This window comes from Carettochelys insculpta, chromosome 6 (genome assembly GCF_033958435.1).
Source record: "Carettochelys insculpta isolate YL-2023 chromosome 6, ASM3395843v1, whole genome shotgun sequence".
In the NCBI taxonomy this organism is placed as follows: domain Eukaryota; kingdom Metazoa; phylum Chordata; order Testudines; family Carettochelyidae; genus Carettochelys; species Carettochelys insculpta.
The window spans coordinates 10493472-10516720 of record NC_134142.1 but is presented as its reverse complement, the minus strand read 5'-3'; the positions used below and the strand labels follow the sequence as shown (position 1 = coordinate 10516720).

The window sequence follows — 23249 nt, the reverse complement described above, 5'->3', positions numbered from 1 at the left end:
ACAGGGGGAAGGCTGCAATGTATATCAAGCAATCTAGAAACAAGACAAGGGAAACTCATACAAATGAGCCAGGGATAGGAAGCCTTCTTCACTCTGGAAACAGGCAATGAACTTTGGAGTGAAATAAGGAGACAAAAAGGTAGTTAAGTGAGCCATTCATTGGTTGATTCAAGGTGCCAGAGCTCTTGAAGTCAAAGAACATTGGATCCTTCAAAGTCAAATGTTCAGTAGGGGAAGAAGTCTCAAGAAACCTACTTCAGCAAACACGGCTAACTTGCTGCAATTACATTTTAGCCCTTACAAGGGTATTTTACTTTTGTTTGCTTGTCACCCTTTCTATTTGTCTTCCTTATACACATAGATTATGGTATAATTTGAGCCTGTGTCTTTTTAACAACCTTATTTTACTATAACTCAGAACTGGGGAACCTTTTGTGGGTTAGGAGCCAGACACCAGTGAGAAGCAAAAACAAAAAAAAACCCTTATGGCTCCCAACCCAGAAGCAGAAAATAAAAAACATTCCTCTCAGGCTTCTGGTCCATTTGTGTGGGAGGGCAGTAACATTCAGTGATTCCCTGTATGCCCAGATTAATTCTTCTGAGGGCTCAGGGCTAAAGATTTTGTGGGGGGTCCTCTAGGCTCTGAGGTCAAAGATGAGGAGTTCAGTGTATGGGAGAGGGCTGCCAGGGGGGCAGGCTGAGGGTCGGGGTGTAGGATCTGGGTGTGAAGCTGCTAGGGATGTGAGGTCTGAGAGTTAATGAGTCATGGGGTAGAGGCTGGGGGTTTGGGCAGGAGGGAGGCGGCAGAGGCACCCCCAATCCTATCTGGGGCAACTCCTGGCAGGGGAGGAGGGGAAAAAACAAGGGGCTCTGTTCCACTCTGTGGTTTCACGCACCACCTCCCACTGGCCATGATTACCAGCCAGTATAAGCAACAGGGTGGGGGAAGTGGAACCTACAAGCAAGTGCAAAGCTAGAGCTTCCCCATGGTAGTTTCCCTGTGCTATCTTCCCGCAGCTGTGAGAGAGGGGGAACAGTAATATGCAGAACTACTTTGTCTTACCCATCAGGCAGAGCTTGCTGGCCGCAATCCAGCCCATGGTTTGGTCCAGTCTTTTAGACTTGGCCCCTTCCCTGCAGGAGGGTGCAATACTGGCTATAAACCCCTTCAGTCCTGCGACTAAAATAAGAGTGTTTGTGAAACCTCAGTTAAATGAGCAACTGCCGTGTAGCTGTCCCTTTAAAGGAGCAAAGAACTTAACTTGTGTGAATGATCCAGGAGAGAGCTGGAGGGAAAGAACCAGGGAAATTTGGGACTGGGCAGGCACTGGCCTTACTGTGCAATGGAAGCCTGGGTGTAACCTGCATGCTTGTAGACTGGCTACTGGCATTCAGGCTCTGAGCCACAACAGCCTAGCATTTAAGGCATCCAGAGTTGTAAGGGAGGCAATGACACAACCCCTTCCAGGCCTGTGTTGAACCCCAAGACATCACAGAAAAACTTTTAGGCAAGGAATGGAGTGCTTCAGTGGAGTTGTGTGGGAAAGCTTCCAAAACCAACTCTCGCATTATTAAGTCTCCAGTTTTGTGGGGAGGGGAGATTTGCTGCCACAAATCAAAATGGCCAGAGAAACAAAAGTAATGCTATTTTAGGTTCTAGTTTTGCAAACATATGAGTCATCTCATTCAAGCCAAAGAAACTATGCAGGAGTACGAGAGTTAATTACATACAAAAGGATGAGGGCCTAAATTCCTGGGGGATTATTCAACATGTTACAAATTGTCCATGTGGTTAAAGGAAAAAAACAATATGCTCACTTTAGTTACCTATATTATTACTTAGCACATTTGGCAGACTGGCAAATCTGGGCTTTGTGCTGTAAAGCAGAGGTGAGTCCCTTCAAAGGCGAAAATGAGATTTGGAAACTGTTCAGCATCTCACAGAATTAGGTCCCTCTGCCATTTACAGTGCATGACCTTATGCCCGATCCTACACCCACTGAGGTTCACTGGGATTGTGCCATTAATTCAAGTGTGACCAGAATAAAAACTTTATTGAAAAGAAGGCAAGAGTCTGATTTTCATAAATGACCACACAACTATAATATAAAATGGTGCAGCTTTCTGGAGGGTTATCCATGCATAATATTCTTGCACACAGAATTTGGCAGCAAGCTATTTTGTTGTAAGATGTAGCATTTGATCAATCTTTGCTGTTTCTTCTAAGCCATACAAAAAGCCCTCCCACTACGAATGGAGTAAGAAGGTTATCCATCATCTTTTCAAGATTGAGAGTGCAAGATAAGACAGTGCTGCGTCATAAGCATTTAAGAGAAGAAAAGTAGAAAAAAAACTTGATAGAAATAACTTCCCATCAAAAGAGAATGACTGCTTATTTTACACACATTAATAGAATTAGAAACTGATCAGTTTTACTTTATATATATGTCATTAGCACTCATTTTAAAAGAAAGATAGAAAATACAGATTAGTCAATCTTGAGTTTACAGTGCATATGTTTCAAACATGCCTGCAACATATGCAAATTACAATATAAAAAGACAAAATTCAAATATGAATTTTTATTTTTTAAATCTAAAGTCTATCCCTATGTGGAAACACCAAATTCCATAAAACCCTAGGGTATGAACATCACCAAAACCCCAGAGATTCTGGTGAGTTGACTAGAAAGAGAGGCAGGAAGAGTCAATGTACATTGGGCCAGAAAGTCTGACGGAGAGGTCAGTTTGGACAGTAAATAACCTGCAGAAAAAATTTAAATTGCCATAGAAAAAAATTCAAGGGAGGAAGAATAAAACAAACATTATTAGATCAAGAGGCAATTCTGTTCCCCCACAAAACTACATTCTACTTTTGGGGCTCTGGTACATCGATCCTGAGTACTCTTACTTTTGATTTATAGTGATATTCCTTCAGATATAACTTGACAGATGGAGGAATAGGAAGAGCATCAATGCCGTCATACGTTGTAGAGTTGCAAATAACTGTTCTGCATATATGCTGAAGGGAGAAAGGGAAAGTTCTGTTTAAGGGAGTGGATAAAAGTGGTTCAAAGAACATACAAGAGCTTGGGTCTTTATAATGCTCCAAAAGACCAGTTATGTCAGGGGAATGGAAGACACAGGGATCATGAGCATCAAAGCTGAAGTTATGATTCCACTGTTCAATTCTTGCATGAAGAGAACGGCTATAGCGTCTAAAACTAACAGAAAACAAATAGTCTTCTTGGGCAGAGTCCCGTAGTAAAAAAGTTCCCTCTGGCTTTCCTTCTAGTAGTGCCTCAGCTGCATATTTGTCCATTACGCCCCAGTAGCATGGGTTGTTATTGATCTGAAGAAGGTCTGGGACAAGACAGTGAATGTAATCAATCTGGGTATGATATTTGGGAGGAGTTTCCAACTGTAGCAGCTCATCATCCATTTCCCATTTGGGTTTGTTCCTCTTTCTGGAACTTGTGCAAAGAGTAATAACTTCTTCATCAGAGTCCATATCACCCTCCTCTTTATGGTTCTTTAACACCTTACTTATAACCGATTCAGTCCTAGGATCACATTTACAGGAGCTGCTATCTGTAATGTCACATGGCTGAGAGAAAGCTTTTACTCTCCCATCTGTGCTCTCTGCATCTCTCATCTGATCATCCTTCTCTTCACTTCGGGATAAATCAGTGATTATCCAATCTTCTGACTTTTGACTTATAGGGGCAGTGTGTCTTTTAATCAAATGCCATCGAAAAGCTAGCTCTGATCGTGGTGGGAAAGGACACTTATCAAGCATTAATTCACTTATATGAATTTTTCTCTTTGATGGAAGAACTGAAGAGTGCCGACTGCTACAATTTTTTATGGGAAAACACTGTCCCACAGCATCTTGCAATTTCTGTTTAAGAGACCGGCCTAAAAATCTGTGGCCACATGAATGATCTAAATCCAGTTCAATAGATGAACAGCTGTGCTTCCTCTCTTGGCTCCTTAAACCAGTTGATGGTTTTCCTACACTGCTCGCTGCTTCACCATCAGCACAATTCTCATTCTTTTTTGACCATGAGAGCTTCTTTCCACTCCATACGTAACCATCCTTTCTGTCTGCACTCCTACTACGGATAGTTTTGGGTCTTACATCTATATTTTTACTATTACTTTCTTTATTTTCTGCCATTTTGACAGTTTAATTCCAAACCCTCCAAAAGGTATACGTTGTGTTCTTCTATAATAGTTTCTACAGCATGAAGCTTCTTTCAGGAATTTTCTGTAAGTATCTAAGGAAACAGAAAACACAGCTAGGTTAACAGCTTTACAAGTTCACAGCACACAACCAATGCAATTGTATAAATGATACTAATGGCAATTAATTGCTGATATATGTATGAATAATATGATAAAGCTCAATTCATTAGGAAGATTTTTCACAAACACTGCATTGGTCACAGAGCTAGACACTCTTAATTCTTCTCCATTATTAATATTTTCTAGTATTTACCAACTCCTTGAATATGAATAAGACATATATTTACACTATGCTGCACTTAGGTGTTGACATTTTTGAGCGAGGTAGGTTTTAAAATGGTACACTGCATGCATAAGGTTATATTGCTTTGGTTGTTCAGTGAGCAAATGCTACATCTGTTCTAATCAGCCTTTCAGGAAAAAACAAGCCAGAACAGAAATAAAGTAGGTCAAAGAGTACAAAGAGCTACTGTACCTATATGATATGCTTGTTTATTACTAATCCACAAAGTCTAATACCTGGGATCCCATTCTTAATTGACATTTTTGGGTCACTTTCAGGATACAAAATAAATAAGTTACAGATTCTGCCAATTCTGAGTGTTATTTTTATTTATTTTTCAAAATGGAATTAAAAAAAATTGAGTCCACAGGGGGGCTGAAATATCTGAGGCTTTGCATACTGAAAAGGATTAAAACAAATCCAGATCCCTTACTACACAGCAAATGAAAAAAGGCCACAAAAGATGGAGCTGTTCATTACTCACTGTGGAGGAAAATTTACATTAAAGGAGCATTTTCCTTAGACTTACGTATGTTAGTTCACTCCCTATGTTTGTTTCCTAAGGCTTCTTTTATTCTTAAGACTTAAAATGTTTATGTGGGTGTATGTGCATGTACATACTATGGGAAAGGGAGGGAGATGTCTTGAAAAACATCCAAGTACACAGTGGAAAATAAAGTAGTGCATTTTTCAAGATGCATGGCAAGGTGCACCTAAGCCAAGTGTGGGGAGCCTTTTTTGGGCCAGGGGCCACTAATCCGCAGAAAAATTTGTCAGGGAACACATGAAAGTGAGAAGCAAAAAAGACCCTACAAACCTCTCACTAAGATGTCTTAGTCAGAGACCATTACCACTCTCCTCATGCTCCAGCGCCACAGGAATGGGTGAGGTATTGAGAAGGGGGGACTGATGTTCAGGGCTTCTAAGGTCCTTTCGGGGTCCCAGGGAAGGACCAAAAACAGGGGTGGTGGTGGTGGTTCGAGATTCATTGTACGGAAGTGGGCTACCAAGGAGCTGGTTAGGGTCTGGGTGGGAGGGAGAGTGCAAGAGTGGGCTACGGTCGAGGATCTAGTTGGGATGAAAAGTAAGGGAGCACGGTTGGTGTGTAGGGGAGTGGGATCTAGGTAGGAGGGAGAATATGGAACAGGCTGAGGGTGGGAGGTATGGGCAGGAAGAGGGGGCAGGGGCATGCTGAGGAAGTCTGGGCAACGGGGAGGGACATTTACTGTCACCACTGCCACTCCCTCTCCTGGCTAGGAGAACGGCAATATGGAGAAATGCTCCCTAGAGAGGATTTTTTCTCTCTCCCTCTCTCTCCCCTTCCCCCCATGCACCACCGTCCCATTGCTCTGATTGGCTGGAATTCCGGTCAATGGGCGGAGTTGGGGCGGGGCGGAGGGCAAGGCAGTGCCTGGGAGGGACAGGGAGAAAAGCCATTCTGGGGAGTTGAGCTGCTGTTTCCCCCAGTCACAGGAGATGGAACAGGAGTAGCAGCATCATAGGCAGTGGTATGGCTGTTGCTTCCTGCCACCCTGGCCCCCCTACTTCCCAGGCAGAGCCTGTGGCGGATCCGGCCTCTGCTTGCCTGATCCAACCCGCAAGGCTTCGGGCTCCCCACCCCTCAGTGGCCAAATGCTGGGGAGGGAAGCCCCAGGCCTCATGGGCTGGATCCAAACAAGCCACTGTCCAGATCTGGCCTGCGGAATCCCTACCCTGACCTAAGCGCTCCAGGTATGTCACACCCTGAAATAGGTTTTTCCATACCAAATCAGGATATGGTTCCTCTCCTCCACAGTTTAAAAACTGATAGAGAAGGGAAAGAAAAGGCATACACTTCCTCCCTCCATCAAATCCATTCTCATTATGAGAATTACCGAGTGTATTATACCCCATCACTCTGCATTCCCTGAGGGGCTGAGCGTGCTGGTGCTTCTGCATGCTGAGTTCCTTCCTCCTCTGTTGGTGAGTGAGCAAGAGTGAAATGAAAAATTAAACCTTTGTCTCTGCTAAAGAGCTACACAGCAGTACTATTAGACTATCGAGATGTCTAAATTTAATCAAAGGGCCAAATTCATGCCTGATGTAACCCCACCATGGATTTTGGAAAGACATGCTTAATTTTACTAGAAAGTATTTCCACAGGCACAGTGTGGGTTTAATACCTGAGTAGACACGTATATGACATCATAGTTTGCACAAATGCCCCAAAAATAGTTGTGTAAACTCTGCAGGTGGCAAACCGGAGACAGCAGTGATGCCTCAGCCACCAGACAGCTTTAGCACATTAGCCCCACCCTGCCTACCCAGGCTGGCAGGCTCACTCCCAGTTTCTGTGTTACTATCCCAGTTTCTATGTTGATATACTTTATTTGTATTTCCCCTATTTAGCACATAAAGTATCAGAAGTTTTGGAAAAATATTTGATTAGAGCACCCTTGATGATTAAAAACTCAACATCTAGTATTGGGCAATGGGAACTACAGGCCTGGAAAGTAAATTTAATAGATCCACCAGCCCAATTTTCATTTACATCCATATGCATATAAGAACAATTATAATTTGTACTGCAGTAGTGTCTAGAAGGTACAATCAGGGATCAAGCTCCTGTTAGGGTAATAGGCATTGCACATAAACATAATAATAAGGGCGTCCTGCCCCCAAAGAGAATATTGTTTTTCCAGTTTCATCTGCTGCTGCTGCAGACTAATTTTGTCAGCCCAACTAGAGAGGCAATTGGTACTCAGAATATATGTCTGTGAAAGAGTACCTGGTATTACATCCTCTCTAAACCAGGTCTGAATATGGGCCGGATAAAAACAGAAAGAGGGAGTAATGGTTAATTGGGGACCTTGAAGATCCAGATTCAGTTCCCATCTCCGTACATGCTTCCTGTGAGACCTTGAGGAAGCCACTAAGTCACACTGAAATTAATTGAAGTTAGGCGCCTACATACCTTTACAGAGGTGCACTTGCATCACTGTAGTGCTTCAGTGTACACCTTACCTACACCAATGGAGGGTATCCTCCTGTCAGAGTAGGTTAATCCACCTTCCTAGGAGGCAGGAGCTGGATTATTGAAAGAATTCTTCTGTCAGCCTAGTTCTGTCTATATGGGACTCAGGTTGATTTAGCAATGCCACTCAAATGTATGGTTTAACTGAACTAATTTTCTACCACAGACCAGGCTTCAGTTTTCTACTTGTAAAAATAGGTTAACAAAATCATAGGGGCATTGTGAGGATAACTACTTGAAAGATTGTGAGATGCTCCAGTATTATAGTAATGGGGATCATATAAGTACCTCAGAAAGGAATTGTACACTTAAATATCCCATCCATAAACTGAAGACTAACTAAATAATTCCATGTAGGTGTCATTCCGTTAGTGACCGAAATGCAACCAAAGGGAGGAAATGGGGCAGGAGTTGGGGAAAAAAGAAACAGAGATAGAGAGTAAATTTTACCTACAGGCAATGTTAAATGAAACAGCAATCCAGTATACCAAGTTATGCATGTCAGCGCCGAGAACTTTACATTTACAAAGATGAATAGACACGACAACCAACTACACACATAATAGAGTCTCCTGTCTATGAAGGCTTTCTTGTAAAGCAAATATACCTTAGCCATTTTAAAAGCAGATACAGCTGACAAAACTCTTCCTCCTAAACAAATGACAAGACAAAACAACACGCAGGAATGAAGTTTAAAAAAAAAAAAGTTCATATCAGGACACAGGATTCTGAAGGTTAAAGGCATCATCATAGCTTTAAAATCTCTATTAAGTCATTGCTCTGCTGTGTCTTGATATAAATTTCAGGATCTCCACTAAAAGCAACATCTTCTAGCAGATGTATTTATACAATGAAGATGCTTCCCCCAATGAGACAGAGAACAATCACAAGGCACTGAAAATACAAAGGAACAGAGCCTAATCCTGCACACTGAAGTCAATGGCAAAACTCCCATAGACTTCCTAAGCAGTAGAAGCATTAACAACCACAGGTAAGTCTTGTTCTAAGTAACTTGACTGTTGTTCCACCAAAATATGCTTTTTCTACAGCCACTGTGAATGTCTGTCTGTACTTCACAGCCAATCCTCCCAAAATATTTCTAATCAAGTTGCTAGTTACAATTTCCAGGTGATTAATTATTTAGACAGTTCTCTACTCAAATGCAAAAACCCAAGTGTCTCCACCTGATTATTCCTCTCATTAAAATGGCATTCAAAACACTTCTGGTATATTACTAATCGATAAGGTTAATTTCAGTCATAATTGTGGAAGCTGATATTAAGATGTAACTTAGGACCTACTGGTAGATCTTTGACCCTCTGCTGGGTGATCCTGATTGTTTTGGCTGGGAGGCTCTCCAGTACTGTCACTTCAGCTGCCCATCTCCACTGTGTTCTCCTTGAACCCTCTGCCTCGGAGCTGCTTCCCCATCCTGGGAGCCTTCCCCTTGCTGTGCAGGGTGGGGAAGGCAGAGAAGGGGAATGCTGAAGTCAGGGTGTCTCCTTCTCTCCACCCCGTACCCCATCTCAAGAGGGGGACATGATAGGGCTCAGGATGGAGGGAGCTTGCTGGAAGCTGTTCCTATGCTTGAATGTGCTCAGCATACTTAAAGGGGCAATGCAAATCTCTGTCACTCTCACATAGCGTACGTCTCTATCACCCACACAAACACACTCTCTGACACTCACCTTCTGACCCACCACATAATTGGATTATTCTTTTACTTCTTTCAAAATGTGTATTTTTAGGTTTTTGACTGGTCTGTGGATTTCATAATTTTTTCCCTGATGCTTAAATTTAATTTGAGTAGTGAATTCTCAAATGACTAACCTGTCGTGTCTAGAGTAATTATCCGGACAGTAATTTTTAAAAAATATGTCTAGGTTTTTGGCTTCTAGTGGTGGCACACATCTGCACATTATCTTGATATTGGTGTATGTAACAAAAGTAATTTCCTCTAATTTTTTCCTGTGTGCAGAACACTGACTGAATCTCCTGGAAGCTCCTATGGCCAAATGAGGAGATCAGCCACTAACTGTCCAGCAGCACAGTGGGGCTAAGCAGACTCCATCTTGTTCTGTCTCTATGCCACTCCTTGACATGGCCAGTGTATCTTAGTGGTTTCTGGGATGGGAGTCTCCACAGGCTTGCTTGCAGGTACCACCTCTGCAATGGAAAGCATGAGAGCAGTGCCCACAGATAAGGGGCAGTGTGCGGAGTCAGTTTTCATCTCTGCCTCCCCTGCACAACAGCCATCACTGAACATGTCAGACACCTTTGGGAGTAGCACAGGGCAGGGGTAAACCTGCCTCAGCCCCACTGCATCACTTCTTCGAAGCCACTTGATGTAAGTTGTGCCAAGCCGAAGCCCGCATCCGGAATCCCTGCCCCAGCCCTGAGCTTCTTCTGCATTCAAACTCCTTCCCAGAACCTGCACCCTGAACCCGCTTATGTACCCCAACCTCCTGCCCCAGGCTCAGCCTAGAATCCATCCCACGCTCTGAACCCCTGGCCTGAGACCCAGAACCTGCATCCCAATTTCTTGCCCCAGCCTGGTGAAAGTGAGTGAGGATGGGGATGGAGTAAGCACAGTCTGGACTCTAAGAAGGCATGGGGTGGGGAAGGAGGTAAGATGCACACATCATGGTAGCAAGGTATGAAAAAAAATGGTTGCACCCTCTTGGCTAAGCAAAGATGAAAGAAGCCTTAATAGAAAAAAAATACTGCTAGACAATCTTTTTTTGCAGTCCCCTTGCTTCTCTTGTGCGCATTGTCTCTTCTCCAACACCCTCACAATATTCTTCCTCCAGTTGGCATGTAGATGTAATTATCAGTGTACCTTCTGCTGGCTTTCCTAACAGCATCTTTGTTTTCTGTGAATTCAGCTTCAGTAAGATTAGCTGTAAACTGATGGTGTACTTAAAGAACCCTTTACAATATAAAGCATTTTTGTTGAAAGCATTAAAACTATTGTTTTAAGGAAAGACACTGTGTAAAACTACTGAATTGTTTTACAATGTTTCACATGAAATTCCCTCAGCTCCCATAAGAAATTCAAGAGCAAGTCTGTTGAAGAGAGTAGTTTTACCTTCCCACTCACCTGATTAAGAGTTCCTACTATAGTAATTTGTTAGAACACATATTGCCCTACAGAAAAAGCAAGACTGACTGAAATATATTTAAATTTCCCCACTGAAAAACATGTCTCTGCACAGGTTCTACAAGTTTCCATAATGAGAGCTGAGACTATTAAAAGAAAAAAAAAAAAACGAAAGAAGAAGCATAAAGTCTAATATGCTCACTGACTCAAACATGAGAGAACTGATGATCTGACTATTCCAAGGGCCCAATATCTCTTCCAATACAAAAATAAATTTCCTTCTGCCAGGGACTGATAATGCCACTGGAGAATAAAATTGGCACAAGGTGTTTCAGCCTATAAGTCATTTTTGTTGGAAACTTGCATAAAACGGACCATGTTGTTAAAGATGCAGTAAGGAAAAACTGATCTATTTTGTTATTTAAGATATTTTGTGATTTTAAGGCAAGCCTTTTTTTGTCATTAAAGAAATGAAACTATATATTGCACCATTAGTGCTGACTATAGTGTTTCAAAGTAATAGAGTCTAGCTGTCTATTTATTGGAGTATCTATTCACTTAACTACAACAGTATTATAAATGTCAATAGGATGCCTCTAATCCAGTGTTTCCCAATTTTATTTGGCCACAAAACCCTTTTAAACTTGAAAGTATTTTGCGGAACCCCATTCCCAGGGTCTACCCACTTCAGCCCCCAAAACCAGGCCCATCTCCAGGCTTTATCCACCTCACCCTCAGCCCCCCAAATCCACCCCACCTATTCCCAAGCTTTACCTCCCCATCCCACAAATCTACTCCCCTCCATCCTCAGGCTTAATCTCTCTCAGCCCCAAACCTGCTCCTCCACCCCCAGGATTAACCCACCTCAGCCCCCAGGACTAGAAAATCTGTGGCACTGGCTGAGAAGCCTATGCTTGATGGCCACACACGCCCAGCAAAGGGAAGGCTGGCATGAAGGTGTTCTGCTGGTGGGCATGAGACGAGCCATGCCCACCAGAGGGGTGTGGCTGCTCACGTAACAGGGCGAGTGACAGGCTCTCTGCAGTTTCCTGCCCTGCCGCTGCCGAAATAAGAGAACTAAATTCAGTTGGTTTAATGGCTGGATCCCTCCCACCACTAAACCAATTAAATTTACTTCTTCTGTTTCAGCAGCAGCAGGGCAGGGAGCCACAGAGGAGTCAGCTATTGTAATAGAATTTTCTTGCGGAAACCTTATTTTCACTTTGCAGAACCTGGGGTTTTGAGGAACACCATTTGGGAAACACTGCTCTAGCCACAGCATAACAACAGATTAGTCTCGTATGATTGTGAGAATGATCCCACAACAGATCAGATCCTGCACTCTTCATTCAATACCCACCAAAATCAGTAGGAAATATGATGCCTGAGTAAAGACAATAGGATCATGTTTTTAACTGGAATGTCTCACGATTTTATTGAGAATGAAGGAGGTACAATCACAATGGGGAGTATACTTCAGTTGAAACAAGGATTAATTAAATGAAGGCTCCCCTGTGTTTGCAGGGACAATTTTCTTTCTTAAACCACCATCAAAACACTTCAGGATGGCTTGAACAGACAAGCTAAGACAGCTAAAAATTATAACAGCAATATCACTCAGCACAGCATAAGATGGTGACTTGTGTTTATAAAAGTCTGCCACTGTACTCTGAGCAAGTCTATTTTAGTAAAAATTACTATGTAAGTCATCATGAAACATAAAATATGTTCTTGTGTTCTGCAAACACAGGCTATAAGACATCAACATTTACTTAAACTGCTTTTGCAGACATCGCAACTATTTCAACCCTGCACCAAAACACTTGGGAGGACAAGTTCTATTTCCTGTTATTCTCTCCTTCAGAAAATTTAAGAGAGAACTTAAAAACAGATTACATTGAGAAATTTGTGAATAGGAATTCATATTCAAATTTGACACATTAACACATGGTACAAACAGAGACACCAATTACCTTACGCATTACAAGGACCGCTTCCCTTTCTTTGATGCTCGTAAATTATCTCAGGCAGGACATCCCTCTGCCACCTACTTCAGTCCTATGTACTTGATTTGTCAGTTTTTATTGCAATTTTTTTGGTCCTCTGTACTTATGTCAGTTTGTATGGGAAGTTAGATTGATCAGATTAAGCGTTTCAGTCCCACAAAAGCTCATCACCGAATAAATCATTTTGTTAGCCTTAAAAGTGCTACATTTCTGCTGTTTTGTTAAGTACAGACTGACATGGCTATCTCTCTGTTACTCTCAGTCAGGGAGACAAGGGTAGGAGAAGAGAGGGAACATGTCCTCAAAATACTATTATGTGTCTCCCCACTGCTTATAAAGTCACAGACATTTAATACCTGACTCTCTGGAATTAACAACAGAAGAAAAACATGATCACATGTTCTGATCTATATTGGAGAGTTCTCTCTCCAGGAATGTGACAATTCCACTAGTAAAAGTTCAGCCTAACACCACCTTAAAAGCCAAGCAACAGCTCCTCTAGGACCACTGTGAAGGACTATTAATGAAAATAATGCATTTTTTAAATAAAACACAGATTTGTGCATTCCTTTTTCCAAACCCTAGCTTCTCTCACCAGACTGTTCTCAGCAGTATTAAAAATCCAGCATCCTCCCATATGGTAAAACATGTGAACTGATAAAAACTTTGACCCCTTCTCATGAGCAGCAAAGAAAAGAATAGTACTGTTCTAATGTGAATGCAGCGTCTATTACACTTACCTGCTGCTCCCAACAGAGCTATTAGGAGAGGACTATGCAAATGGGAATCCAAGAGCCGGACCTCATGCCAGGCAGCAGTAGGTAACACTCCCGGTCAGACACAAAGATAGACCGGATTAACTGAACAGCTGGATGGCTGGTAAGGGGAAAGGGAATGGTAGAAGGGGCATGGGGAGAGAGAAAGAAGAGATTACAGGGAGCAAGCGTATTGTGGGGGAAGGGTTTGGAGAAGTCAGACTAGAAACAAGAAAAGAAAGGGGACTGCAGAAAAATGAGAGAGGCAGACAGAGTAATGGGAGTCTGGGACAGGGAGGGGAGGGGAAGGGAAGGAGAGAGAGGCCTGGGGCAAAGCAGGGCCACAAGAAAGAGGAGAGAAGGGGACACTCAGGAAGAGGGAGTGAGACAGGCTGGGGCAGGAAGAAGGGGAGAAGTGAGGGATAGGCAGGGGCAGGGGCAGGACAGGAGAAAGGTGGAGCGGGCTGGAGCAAGAGGAAGAAGGGGGGTGAGGCAGACTAGGGGGAGACGTTGGGGAGGAGAAGGAAGAAGAGCGAGTGGGGCAGGAAGACGGGGGAGAAAGCTAAAGAAGGGGCAGTAGAAAAGGGCAGGGGGGGTTAGGAGAAGAGGCGGCGGCGGCTGGGACAGGAGCTCAGAAGGAAGGTGGGGAGAGAGGAGGCGGCGGCGGCAGCAGCAGCAAGGGAAGAGGAAGGAAGAGGGGAGCAGGAGGAAGCAGAAGTGAGAGGGACCAGCGGAGGAGGGGGACGGGGTGAAGAGGGGAAGGGGCAGACGCAGGTGAGCTGGGGGTGAGGAGGGGGACGGGCTGGGGCGAGGAGCAGGCGGAGGAGGGGGACGGGGTGAAGAGGGGAAGGGGCAGACGCAGGTGAGCTGGGGGTGAGGAGCGGGCGGAGGGGGACGGGCTGAAGAGGGGAAGGGGCAGACGCAGGTGAGCTGGGGGCGAGGAGGGGGACGGGCGGGGGCGAGGAGCGGGCGGAGGAGGGGGACGGGGTGAAGAGGGGAAGGGGCAGACGCAGGTGAGCTGGGGGCGAGGGGCAGGCGGAGGGGGACGGGGTGAAGAGGGGAAGGGGCAGACGCAGGTGAGCTGGGGGCGAGGAGGGGGACGGGCTGGGGCGAGGAGCGGGCGGAGGAGGGGGACGGGGTGAAGAGGAGAAGGGGCAGACGCAGGTGAGCTGGGGGCGAGGAGGGGGACGGGCTGGGGCGAGGAGCGGGCGGAGGAGGGGGACGGGGTGAAGAGGGGAAGGGGCAGACGCAGGTGAGCTGGGGGCGAGGAGGGGGACGGGCTGGGGCGAGGAGCGGGCGGAGGAGGGGGACGGGGCGAAGAGGGGAAGGGGCAGACGCAGGTGAGCTGGGGGTGAGGAGCGGGCGGAGGGGGACGGGCTGGGGCGAGGAGCGGGCGGAGGAGGGGGACGGGGTGAAGAGGGGAAGGGGCAGACGCAGGTGAGCTGGGGGCGAGGGGCAGGCGGAGGGGGACGGGGCGAAGAGGGGAAGGGGCAGACGCAGGTGAGCTGGGGGTGAGGAGCGGGCGGAGGGGCGGGCGGAGGGGGACGGGCTGGGGCGAGGAGCGGGCGGAGGAGGGGGACGGGGCGAAGAGGGGAACGGGCAGACGCAGGTGAGCTGGGGGTGAGGAGCGGGCGGAGGGGGACGGGCTGGGGCGAGGAGCGGGCGGAGGAGGGGGACGGGGTGAAGAGGGGAAGGGGCAGACGCAGGTGAGCTGGGGGTGAGGAGCGGGCGGAGGGGCAGGCGGAGGGGGACGGGCTGGGGCGAGGAGCGGGCGGAGGAGGGGGACGGGGTGAAGAGGGGAAGGGGCAGACGCAGGTGAGCTGGGGGCGAGGGGCGGGCGGAGGGGGACGGGCTGGGGCGAGGAGCGGGCGGAGGAGGGGGACGGGGTGAAGAGGGGAAGGGGCAGACGCAGGTGAGCTGGGGGTGAGGAGCGGGCGGAGGGGGACCAGCGGAGGAGGAGACAGGCCAGGAAGGAGGGGGCAGGGTAGGGCGCAGCTGCCCACTGGGCTCGGGGACCGGCTGTCCCCTATTCCCTCCGCACTCGCCCCTGGGCGGAGCCGCGAGCCCCTCACCTGCCTGGGAAGCGCCTCTCCGAAGCGGCCTCAACCGCGCCCGTAGCCGCCATCCTCCTGCCCGGCTCAGGCTCCTCCTGCCGGCCCGCCCCGCCCCGCCCCGGCGGCTGACGGGAGCAGGCCCACGCGCGGGGCGGGGTGAGGCGGGCGGCGCAGGCGCGGCGGGGCGGGGCGGGGCGGGGCGCCGGCCGGGAGCGCGGGAAAGGCTGGAAGCGGGGCCGGGCGGCTGTGTGCCTGGTGAGCGGCGGGGCAGGGCGGGAGGCGGCGGGTTCTCGCCGGTGGCGGAGTGGGCGAGGCGGGGCCGGGCCGGGCCGGGAGGGAACAGTTTGTGTAGTGGAGCTGCTGAGATCCATTGGCCCTGACTAAACCCCGCCTATGGGGGACCCCACTTCAAGCCGTGGGGTGCTGCAGCCTCCCCGCACCCTTAGTTCCAGCGCCTAAGGGGTGGGGCAGCGTGTGGGGGGCAGGGGGAGCTGGGGGATGTCAGGCACCAGCGTGGTGCGGGGCGCTGTGGGGGTTCGGGATGAGGGTTGAACCTCTCTCGTCCGGCACCCTGTGGCCCAGACTTGTGGCAAACGATAGGATTTGCCGAACAATGGGAGGCCAGTAGTGTCTGGCCCAGGACTGGCCAACACGTGGCCCTCGAGTCAGAATCTGAGGTAGGGGGAAGAGGAGGCCCCTGAAGCCTTTTCATCCGGCCCAGGAAGCCGGCAGTGGTGCAATTTTGAAAGCCGGGTGCGGGCTCGGCAACCTGCAGCTCCAGAGCCAATTGTTGCTCCAGGTGCTGTCACCGCTGACACTGGATTGGTTAAGCCCTAATTAGTGTAATGGCCCGGTGAAGTGGTACGGGATGGAGCCAGCTGTGGGCGGTGGACTGCAGCTCCTGCTGGCGTCTCACATGCGGTGCATGGGCTGCGCGATGCCAGCGTTTCCCCACGGCTGTGTGCTGAGGAGGGACTGCTAACACTGCACGCAGCTGCCCAGGGCCAGCCCCACTCTGGGGTCCGAAAGCTGCAGCCGGTCCCACGCTGCCTGACAGAAGCTGGCTCTGGGCCGGGTGGTGTGTGCCATGGATAACTGCTATCAAGAGGTAGGGGTGCCAGCGGCAGTGCCCCTTGCTTCCCACAGAGCTGCCTGAGCCATCCTGAGCTGCTCCCCCAGCTCACTGCACCCGGCGGGAACTGCAGCGCTCACCTGCCAGCTGCAGCCAGTCCTGTGGCATGTGGCTGGGCAGTGCTGGGCAGCTCCCTCGTGCTGGCTCTGCTGTGCTGTGCAGACTGGGGGAAGCGAGGGAGAAGGTGAGAGAGCCAGCAAGGGGCGGGGTGGTGGCCAAGCTAGGGAAATGCTCCCTGCGAAGTGGCAGGTGTCAGAGAGGTAGTCGTGTTAGTCTGTATCTGCAGAAACAACAAGAAGTCCTGTGGCACCTTACAGACTAACAGATATTTTGGAGCATAAGCTTTTGTGGGTGAAGATGCGCTTTGCTAGATGCAACAAAGCAGGTCTTTGCCCATGAAATCTTATGCTCCAAAATATCTGTTAGTCTATAAGGTGCCACAGGACTTCCTGTTGTTTCTTCCCATGAAGCCACTCTCTCTGCGCATGCTGGGGCACGCCGGATGTCTGGCACTGGGGATAGATGACTGGGTGCCACTGGCTTTCCTGCTCAAGGAGAACTCAGTGCTTATGCAGCTCGAGGCTGGTCAGTGTAGGACTAAGTGGGTTCCCCAATGTGGAGCCATCTGGGAGACTTGCTGGATAGCAGGTCAGAGGCAGGTTCTGGAGTGGGACATCCCTGGACTGAACTTTGGGGCAGGGAAAGGATCTTGCTGGGTGTCAGCTCAGGAGGTGGAGCATGGTCATCATCAAAGCTAAGAGTAGTAGCAGGGTTTGCAGTGCTCAGTGCCTGCAGACTGCTGGCGAGGTGTGGGGAAAGCATGGCCTCTACCCAAAGGGCCACTGAGCGCTGGTGTTATCTGGGAGGTCTGTGCAGTTATGGGTGGTGTGTGGCAGGGGGTTTGGGAAGTGTTACTAACCCCTTCATTTAACTCAGAACCTGGGCTCACCCCATGGAATTAACAGAAAGCGGATTTGAAAGTCAGGAGAGTACTTTACATCTTGCATCCTGCCTGGGGGTGCCCTTGACCAGAGGGTACTGAGAGGGGTTAAACTTGGGGGTAGGGTGCAGGGGGCAGGCTGGGGACTGTTTTGTGTTTGGCCTCCGGAACACGTAAAAAATGCCGTGCGGCCCCTGATGGGGAAGAAGGCTGGCCACCCCTGGTCTAGTAGACTTACCAACACTTCCACTACTTACTGGGCTCTTAGGAGACATTTAGGATTAGAGCTAAATAACAGCACAGAACACTGAGAGCCAGGACTGATGGCTGAAACAAACTTTATGGGACAGTGGGAAATTTGGCCACAACCATGATAAGTGGATATCCGGCTAACTAAAATCATGCTGGACTAAGTATGTTGCTGGAGGAGAGACTGCAGGGTTAGAGAGGTTCAACCTATAGTGTAGGTTATTGCTAAAGTCATTTGTTACCATATATTGTCAAAAGTAAAACATTATCAAGGAATCAGTAAAACAGACTTATATGAATTGTGTGTTTTGCAGTTTTATCCAGTTTAGAGGCTTGCTGGAAGGGTAGAATATAAATTATAGTGGTATTCAAAAAAGCAGATGTGGAGGCAGTTTTCTTATTTTAAGAGCCACCATGTTTAACAAAATTCAAGCGATTAACTGTTTTAAACTCTGATCCTCATGGATCTTCAATAACACAAGCAAAAATGAAGTGCCCTCTCTCCGTGCATTGTTCTGTGACAGTTCTTCATGAAGAATTTTAAACACTATTCTGTTTCACTTATGTCAGTACAACTTAGACCACATACAGAATTTTAGAATAGATAGCTTTTTAAAAAAATGCCTTGTTAAGAACAAACAAACCCCACCCTTGAAATGACTGTTATGGAGCTGGTGTATATCCATGTTTATTTCCCTTATAATAAAGATATAGTCTAGTGACAAAAAGATATTGGTGTTGCTTGTGTGACCCACAGTACTTCACGTGGCTCCACCCAGATGAGGGGTGGACAATAATTTTTGATGTGAGGGGCTATGTCAAGATTTTAGTAAGTGATCAAAGATTGCACTTTTCTATGGAGGGTGTGTGGGGTCTGGGATGGAGATTGGATGCAGAAGGGAGCTCGGGGTAGGGGTCTGGGGTACAGGATAGGGTTTGGAATTTGCGAGGGAGTTTGGGTGACCATTGTGACCTGGAGCAAGGTACTGTATTGGTGTGCAGGGCCCAGGGGGGGTTAAGGATATAGCAGAGGATTCTGGCTTGGGGGAGGGATGTAGGAATGTTTTCAAGGTGTGAGAGGGAGTTATAATCTGGAATGGGGTGGAGGGTGCAGAAGTTTTGAATGGTGATCTGGGGCAGAGAATTGGGACGCAGTGTCTAGGAGGAGTATGGGTGCAGAAGAGGATTCAGGCCTGGGGAAGGGATGTGGGAGCAGGTTTAGGGTCTGAGAGAAGGTTGTGATCTGGGGCAAGAGGAAAGGAGGGAGCACAGTGTTTGTGTGATGACCTGGGGCAGGATCCAGGAGTGGGTATGGGTGCAGCAGTGGGCCCAGAAAGTGTGTGTGTGTAAGAAGGAGCGCAAAGTCTGGGAGAGACTTGGAATGCGGTATCAGAGACAGGCTGTGGCTGGGAGCCACTTATCTAAGCAGCTCCCAGCCAGCAGCACCTTCAGGCAGGCTTCCCTGCCTGCCAGCAACCCCGACCGCCCAAAGCAAATGGCTGGTTCATGTGGCTCTCTGCACTAGAGGGAGGACTTATGTGCTGCTCCCTTCCTTGGCAAAATCACTCAGCTCCCACTGTCTGATTTCTGGCCAGTGGGAGGCAAGAGGTTTTGCTGTGGGGGGGAGCAGAACATGAAGCTCTTTTCCTTCCATAGTGCAGAGAGCCACAGGGAGCGGCCAGCTGCTTTGAGTGATGTTGCTCCCTGCTGCGGGGTGGGCTGGGTATGGCCCATGAAGCCTTGTATTTTCAGGGGACCTCTTTCATTGGAGCCTGACATGAGTGCAAGATTCTGCCTATGTGGATATGCTTGCAGGACTCGGGCACGCTAAGTATTTTAGCATAGACTAGTAATTTTTAATAAAGATCTAATCAATTTCACTCTTATAGGCTGGGTTTACACAGAGCTATGCAAAATGAGCTTCTCGGGATTGCAGATGGCATCATGAAGCTCATACCATCGCCACGTGAGAGTTCGGTGTTGTCAGAAGGGCATGCTGTAGATGTGCCTCTGCTGGCTAAACCCCTCTCTGTCACCAGTCCTTTATGCCTCAGATGTTTTAGGCATAAGGGACTGGCAACAGAGCGCAGGTTTAGCCGACAGAGGCACGTCCACACGGCCTCTGTTTTGCGAGTATGCAAATGGAATGCCATCCCAAGAAGCTCATTTTTATAGCTCTGCCAGCAGCAGCGCTGGACAGAGCACCGTGTAGACATAGCCGTGCGGTAAGGTGTTGTATGCTTTTGGTTTGTATTTGTTTAACCAGAACCACTGCAGTATTTGCTGATTCCCCATCTAAATGTCCTCTTTTTCCCCTTTATCATACTTTTCTATAATAGTTTCAAAATACATGTAGTGATTCTTATGCGCACTGTCTAAGCTCTTTAACAGGGAAAAACATGCAAAATATCACTGCATCAAAATGTTTTTGCTTTTGAGGTTTGAATTGCGTTTTCCTATTATTAACACTAAAAATCATTTTTATTTGTTTTATGAAGATTTTCACAGTTATTTTATTATAAAGATAAGAAAGAAGATGCCTTCAACACAAAAGCCAATGCGCTATGGACACACAGAAGGCCACACAGATGTTTGCTTTGATGACTCCGGAAGGTAAATTTATTTAATTTAGGGTTTATGTCAGTATTGGCAAGCAGTGACATTGATATTGCAAAACTAGAGGGGGTTAGAAGAGAATGAGAATATTCACAGGCTTGGCAGAACTCTCATATGAACAGGTATTGAAAAGATTGGGATTGATTACCATAGGAGTTGAGTATAGGGGACATAGTAAAAGTGTATTAAATAATTAATGGTATAGAGATGGTAGATCAAAAGCTTCAGCTCTCCTTGTCTGAAGACATGAGAACAAGGGGATGTTCAATAAAATTGAATGGTGAGAAATTCAAAAAGGTTAAATAGAAATATTTTTTCAAATATGTGTAATTAAACTGTGGGTCTCAGTGTCACAGAAAGTCAATGAGGCCAAGATCTTAAGAAAGTCCAAAAAATTATTGCATATTTATATATTATTACCTTTAAGCAGGACACCTCCAGATAGTCATATCAAGAATATCTGGAGATGTCCTAATTAGTGAGGATACACATTTTGGAATGGATATTAAAGCTTGTGCTTCACACTTTAACCCTATCGTTAAATTTTAGAGGTCAAGATATTATTGCAGTTGAAGTTGAAAGAATATAAACCAAACTGTCTTCATTATTTGAGTCTACAAAAACTCGGGAGGAAATGTTAGTGGGTTAAGGGCCAGTTCTGTAGCTAACTGAGGTCAGTTGAAAGACTGTTATTGACTTCAGTGGATTTTGGACCAGGCCCTATATGAAGATTTAGTGAGGTAACTTGTTGTCTTCTGTAACACGTCCAGAGACGCCCAGCCCCTTGGCCTAGGGCGGGCGGCAGCAAAAAGGGGTTAGAGCACCAGCCCGTACTCAGTTCGGGTGGTCAGCGGCTCACCGCTACAACACCATACAGGCCCCAGCCCTCAACCTAGGGCGGGACCGCAGTTCACAAGAGTAGTATAATTCTGGGCCCAGCCCTCAGTCCAGGGCAGGGCAGCAGTTCACAGGTAATAGTACCGTTCTAGGCCCGGCCCTCAGTTCAGGGTAGGGCAGCAGTCCCCAAGTACTAGCACAGTTCTGGGCCCAGCCCTCAGTTTGGGGCGGGGCAGCAACACAAGGTACAACCACAGGCCCAGCCCTCAGTTTGGGGCGGGGCAGCAACCCAAGGGTTTAAACACAAGCCCAGCCCTCAGTTTGGGGTGGGGCAGCAACACAAGGGGTTTAAGCGCAGGCCCAGCACAGGCTGGCCCTGTCAGGGAGGGGGGTAGGGGGTCGCAGGCCCTCCCTCTCCACTGCGACCCGGCCCGGGGCCCTGGGGGTCGCTCACACGCCACCCCGGCAGTGGGGATCCAGACCGCAACACACTGCCATGGGTTCGTGAGCGTCGTTCCCCGGGCCACTTCCTACCTCACCCTCTGCTGGCGGAAGGTCCCAGTCCATCTGGTCGAGGGGTCCCCCTAGGTCGGTCTCCTCCGGGTCATCTACCTTCGGGGGCTCCGGCCAATCGTCCATAACAATGTCGTTAGGGTAGTCAGGCGGCGGCAATACAGGAGACGCAAGGCGATCCTGGGTCTGAGTGCTGTAAGGATCCACCGGGACTCTGGGGCAGCCCGCTCCGGGGGCTTCTTCCAAGGCGGGGGGTGTCCGCCGGCGTGAAGGTCCTGGTAGGTCTGGGAAGTCCGGGTAGTCTCCTTGGGGCATATGGACCCGGGATTGCTTGGAGCCTCTGGGGGCCTGCTCCTTCGGCCTGGCCGGGAGGCCGCAGGCCCTCTCCCTTTGGTGCCGAGGAGCTCGTGCAGGCACGTCCTCCCTGCCCGGAGGCCCAGGCCCGAATGGGTCCTGAGTCCCGCCTTTGGCTCTTCTAGCCCTTGGCCCCGCCCTCTGGTCTCCTGGCTCCGGCCCTGCCCACCAGGGCCTCTGCATAGTTTCCCCGGCCTCCGGGTCTGCAGGAGGCCATACTGACTCACTACATCTTCCCAACAAAAAAAATTGCTCCCTTAGGCTGTGTCTACACTAGCCCCAAACTTCGAAATGGCCATGTAAATGGCCATTTCGAAGTTTACTAATGAAGCGCTGAAATACATATTCAGCGCCTCATTAGCATGCAGGCGGCCGTGTCACTTCGAAATTGACGCGGCTCGCCGCTGCGCAGCTCATCCTGACGGGGCTCCTTTTTGAAAGGACCCTGCCTACTTCGAAGTCCCATTATTCCCATCTGCTCCTAGGAATAAGGGGACTTCGAAGTAGCTGGGGTCCTTTCAAAAAGGAGCCCCGTTGGGATGAGCTGTGCGGCAGTGAGCCGCGTCAATTTCGAAGTGCGGCCGCCCGCATGCTAATGAGGCACTGAATATGTATTTCAGCGCTTCATTAGTAAACTTCGAAATGGCCATTTACATGGCCATTTCGAAGTTTTTGGCTAGGGTAGACATAGCATTAGAGTTAGGGTTTTTTACTGTTGTAATTTTAATTCAAATGATAAAACAAGGAAGTCATCAAGTAAGACTGCAGGCACCCCTAACACAATGTCAGCCTACCAGCATTCGCCTGCTATCTTTGTCAGACTTTACTACACTAATATCCTCTGTAGCATGGTCAGTTGCTGCTTTGCTATCTCACTATCTCAATTGCTCTCTCTCAGTGCGCACTCGTGGAACTGAAAATTGCATAGAAACACAAAACTTTAACTCCTACATTCCAGTGCTATGTTATTTAAATGTAATTCTAAGACTACAACCATACCATCCAGTTGCAGAGAAAAGAATGCAAAACTTGATTGCATATTCCATTTCTGAATTTATTTAAAAATGCAAACTTCTGTATATTAACATGACTTTAAATAATCAGCTCAGCTATACAGTACAAACAAGTAAATAAGCATACATACACAATT

At 47.8% G+C, this 23249-nt stretch overlaps 2 protein-coding genes across 5 annotated transcripts in view; one reads left to right on the top strand and one right to left on the bottom strand.

Moving 5' to 3' along the window:
* Positions 1 to 1669: 1669 nt before the first annotated feature.
* SOCS4 (suppressor of cytokine signaling 4) lies at positions 1670 to 15554 on the bottom strand. Of its 4 annotated transcripts, none has more exons than XM_074998643.1 (3): positions 15477 to 15544; positions 13390 to 13525; positions 1670 to 4279 (listed from the first exon to the last, which is right to left on the bottom strand). In XM_074998643.1, the coding sequence occupies exon 3, from the start codon at positions 4177 to 4179 to the stop codon at positions 2869 to 2871; it is 1311 nt and encodes a 436-aa protein (XP_074854744.1). In that variant the 5' UTR covers positions 4180 to 4279; positions 13390 to 13525; positions 15477 to 15544; the 3' UTR covers positions 1670 to 2868. The 4 variants fall into 4 exon arrangements, with proteins under 4 accessions (XP_074854744.1, XP_074854743.1, XP_074854745.1 ...); XM_074998642.1 differs by having other exon boundaries at positions 15481 to 15525; XM_074998644.1 differs by lacking the exon at positions 13390 to 13525 and having other exon boundaries at positions 15477 to 15554.
* A 98-nt stretch (positions 15555 to 15652) lies between these two features.
* The window catches only part of WDHD1 (WD repeat and HMG-box DNA binding protein 1), a 64806-nt gene continuing 57209 nt past the window's right edge, over positions 15653 to 23249 (top strand). Inside the window, exons 1-2 of the mRNA XM_074998641.1 lie at positions 15653 to 15713; positions 20278 to 20392. Of these exons, the coding sequence (XP_074854742.1) occupies positions 20316 to 20392 (77 nt within the window). The 5' untranslated portion in view covers positions 15653 to 15713; positions 20278 to 20315. The remainder of the gene's footprint in view (positions 15714 to 20277; positions 20393 to 23249) is intronic.